The sequence below is a fragment of the Myotis lucifugus genome, unplaced genomic scaffold, assembly GCF_000147115.1.
Source record: "Myotis lucifugus unplaced genomic scaffold, Myoluc2.0 scaffold_4200, whole genome shotgun sequence".
NCBI classification, from domain to species: Eukaryota; Metazoa; Chordata; class Mammalia; order Chiroptera; family Vespertilionidae; genus Myotis; species Myotis lucifugus.
The window spans coordinates 1-4019 of record NW_005875248.1 but is presented as its reverse complement, the minus strand read 5'-3'; the positions used below and the strand labels follow the sequence as shown (position 1 = coordinate 4019).

At 45.7% G+C, this 4019-nt stretch overlaps 1 protein-coding gene across 1 annotated transcript; it reads right to left on the bottom strand.

Moving 5' to 3' along the window:
• Nucleotides 1-373: 373 nt before the first annotated feature.
• Nucleotides 374-4011, bottom strand: LOC102430312 (zinc finger protein 345-like; the record flags this gene model as incomplete). The annotated part of the gene is made up of 2 exons (XM_014450839.2): nucleotides 374-3001; nucleotides 3957-4011. Coding segments are annotated over 2 exons (2463 nt in total), but the record flags the coding sequence as incomplete, so codon positions are not given.
• Nucleotides 4012-4019: the final 8 nt, after the last annotated feature.

Genomic DNA, 4019 nt, shown 5'->3' with positions numbered 1-4019 from the left:
CTTGAAAATCATCCCTGGGGGTGAATATAACCAAGAAAATTAAAGGTACTAAAGAAAAAATACCTTTACTAAAGATCACAAACCAGAAAACAGGACAAGGCGGTTTGCAGGTTGGTGAATCAGAATTTGAAACAATTCATCACAGCATTATGTGAGAACCACATGTCCCGGACAGAGGCCACACTTCTTAGCTGAGGAAAGTGCCCTGTATGAACCCTGGGTCAGGTGCATTACCTCCTCGGAGATAAATGAAGATCCTGTCAGGAGCGGAGGGTTCCTAATGTTCTCAAGCACAAGTGACATCACAGAATACATTTCCCCTTAGCACGCAGTGGTTGGGACTGATACACACTCTTCAGGTGAGCCAGGTTGTAGAGGGAAATCTCTTCAGCCACAAATCAATCGGGTAGAAGACCTGGGCATGTTACAAAGTGCTATGCACCTCGTTTAAGCTTCACCTGTACTGGTAACATGAGGAATCTAGAAGAGTGTATGTTCCATTAAAAGGGGTTTAAATTCAGGAAAATAGGTCACAAAGAGTCTCCTTCATTGTTGTTATTCTAAGTGAATAAAAGGAAACATTCCCTGCACATTTAAGACTTCTCTCCAGTGTGAACTCTCAGATGTTTATTAAGGTAGGCTTTTTGGCTAAAAGACTTCCCACATTCAGTACACTCATGTGGCTTCTCTCCAGTGTGAACTCTGAGGTGTTTAGTGAGGTGATGTCGTATACGAAAGGACATCCCACATTCTCTGCACTTATATGGCTTTTCTCCTGTGTGAACACTGTTGTGTTGTGTGAGGTTAGACCTGTAACGGAAGGATTTCCCACAATGTCTGCACTCATATGGTTTCTGTCCAGTGTGAACTCTGAGGTGTCCAGTGAGCTGAGCCTTTGTACGAAAGGACATCCCACATTCTCTGCACTTATATGGCTTTTCTCCAGTGTGAATGCTGTTGTGTTGTCTGAGGTTAGACCTGTAACGAAAAGATTTCCCACATTCTCTACACTCATATGGCTTCTCCCCACTGTGAACTCTGAGGTGTACACTGAGCTGAGCCCTTGTACGAAAGGACATCCCACATTCTCTACACTCATACGGCTTCTCTCCGGTGTGAACTCTGAGGTGTCTAGTGAGCTGAGTCCTTGTACGAAAGGACATCCCACATTCACTGCACTTATATGGCTTTTCTCCTGTGTGAACTCTGTTGTGTTCTTTGAGGTTAGACTTGGAGCTGAAGGATTTCCCACAATGTCTGCACTCATATGGTTGCTGTCCAGTGTGAACTCTGAGGTGTACAGTGAGCTGAGACCATGTACGAAAGGACATCCCACATTCTCTGCACTTATATGGCTTTTCTCCTGTGTGAACGCTGTTGTGTTGTCTGAGGTTAGACTTGGAACGGAAGGATTTCCCACAATGTCTGCACTCATATGGTTTCTGTCCAGTGTGAACTCTGAGGTGTACATTGAGCTGAGCCCTTGTACGAAAGGACATCCCACATTCTCTACACTCATACGGCTTCTCTCCGGTGTGAACTCTGAGGTGTCTAGTGAGCTGAGTCCTTGTACGAAAGGACATCCCACATTTACTGCACTTATATGGCTTTTCTCCTGTGTGAATGCTGTTGTGTTGATTGAGGTTAGACTTGGAACGGAAGGATTTCGCACAATGTCTGCACTCATATGGTTTCTGTCCAGTGTGAACTCTGAGGTGTACACTGAGCTGAGCCCTTGTACGAAAGGACATCCCACATTCTCTACACTCATATGGCTTCTCTCCGGTGTGAACTCTGAGGTGTCTAGTGAGCTGAGTCCTTGTATGAAAGGACATCCCACATTCACTGCACTTATATGGCTTTTCTCCTGTGTGAACTCTGTTGTGTTGTTTGAGGTTAGACTTGGAGCTGAAGGATTTCCCACAATGTCTGCACTCATATGGTTTCAGTCCAGTGTGAACTCTGAGATGTTCCATGAGGTGGGTCTTCTGACGAAAGGATATCCCACATTCACTGCACTTATATGGCTTTTCTCCTGTGTGAACTCTGTTGTGTTGTTTGAGGTTAGACTTGGAGCTGAAGGATTTCCCACAATGTCTGCACTCATATGGTTTCAGTCCAGTGTGAACTCTGAGGTGTTCCATGAGGTGGGTCTCCTGACGAAAGGATATCCCACATTCACTGCACTTATACGGCTTTTCTCCTGTGTGAACTCTGTTGTGTTTTTTGAGGTTAGAGTTGTAACTGAAAGACTTCCCACACTGTTTGCACACATATGTCTTCTCTCCAGTGTGAACTCTCTGGTGTCTAACGAGTGAAGGTCTTTTTCTGAAGAACTTCCCACATTCATTACACTGATACTGCTTTTCTCCAGTGTGAACTCTATGTCGAATGACGTTCAAGTTTCGTATAAACACTTTCCTACATTTGTTACACTCATAAATCAGTTCTCCAGAACACACACCCTCACACTGAACAACTTTCAGGTTGTGGCTGGCAGCGTTTCCACATTCATCCCACCGGTGATGACTTTTTCCACGGAGAAATTCCTGTGAAATCTCACTGCTACAGGGTAGCTCCTCAGTGTTGAGAGTGGCCTGGTGCTGGGGAAGCTCTGGGTTGGACTGCAAGTCTTCCCCAACCTCCCTGCTGGTTGAAGGCACCGAAGGGAAGGAGAAGCTGCACCTGCTCACAAAAGAGGCCCCGTCCATAGCTTCTTTCCAGGGCCCCTCTCCACATTCATTCTTTTGTTGCTGGTGAGGGTTTACACTGAAACAGAATTCTCCAACACATGCGTCGCTACTGAAGGCTTTCTGCTCAAAGTACGCTGCATGTGACCCAGTCGGGTGCAAAATATGTTGCAACAGAGAGAAACACTGCCTACAGAGATTGTTCTTATGGGTGTCTTGAGCTGTCTTAGAAGTCCTGACCTGTGACTTGCCTTGTCTACATACTTGCTGATCAGAAGAGGCCTCCTCATCTTCCATTTTATGCCAACAACCTGAAAAGTGAGAAATGGTGAGGAAATGAATGTTGAATGTGGTGGCAGGGGGAAGTCCCATTGCAAAAGTGTGTTACACATCGCACGTTGGTTCCATGCAATTGTCTGAAAATAAGAGATGTGCAGGAAGGATTAATAAGAGGCTCTTGTGACTTTCTACGCTAATGAAGATCACAAAACAGGGAGGCCTCACCAGAAATATGACACAAACATGGCAAGCACCACATGGATGAGAATATGGATCTCCAGCCCATCCTTCAACTAACAGCATTCTGCACGTATTGTTTACCAGGGATGGGGGGTGGAGGAGAGCTGTGGAAGAAGTTGTTTAGGTCTTACTCCACGTAAAATTCAATAAAGGAGTAGCTGGTTTCAAGGACTAATTAGCACTTCAATGCACATATCACATGTACAAGTCAACGTTGCAGATTACTGCAGAGGCACCAATGCAGATGAACAGGTGATGAAGAAGTGAGTAGTCTGCACTGGGCCAGAGCTAAACAGCTTGCTATAGTATTCAGGGAAGAGAGTATTACATACATTTGAATGGGGGCCTTACCAAAACAGCCCATGGTTTATGTAGGTAAAGACCATAATGTGGCACAAGAACGCGTACCAAGAGAAAGAGGGCAGAAGTAGAAGCCATGCATGTGGACACTGTCAGCCTTATATGAAGAGAAAGTGCAAGCTGGGACCCATTAAACTCACTGCTAGGCTCTTGACTCCCTGACACTTCCTGTACTTTTTGAGGTTACGGGTGTTAGGGATGTTCCTGGAGTCCTTTACTCAGGGCTCCCCATCCAGCTCATCCCTGGCAGCCACAGCACATTTGACAGGACAGTGAGGGCCATTAGCAGAGGCCATGTTCTGGCTGTGGGAGAGAGAAAGCTACGCCTGAGGTGTAAAGAAAGAGAGGTCATCACCTCAGGACACTGGGAGAATGTGAAGGTCTTACCTACAGATGATACAAGGGCAAACACTTCCAGCATCACATCGTAGTACAGAAGTCTCTGAGCAT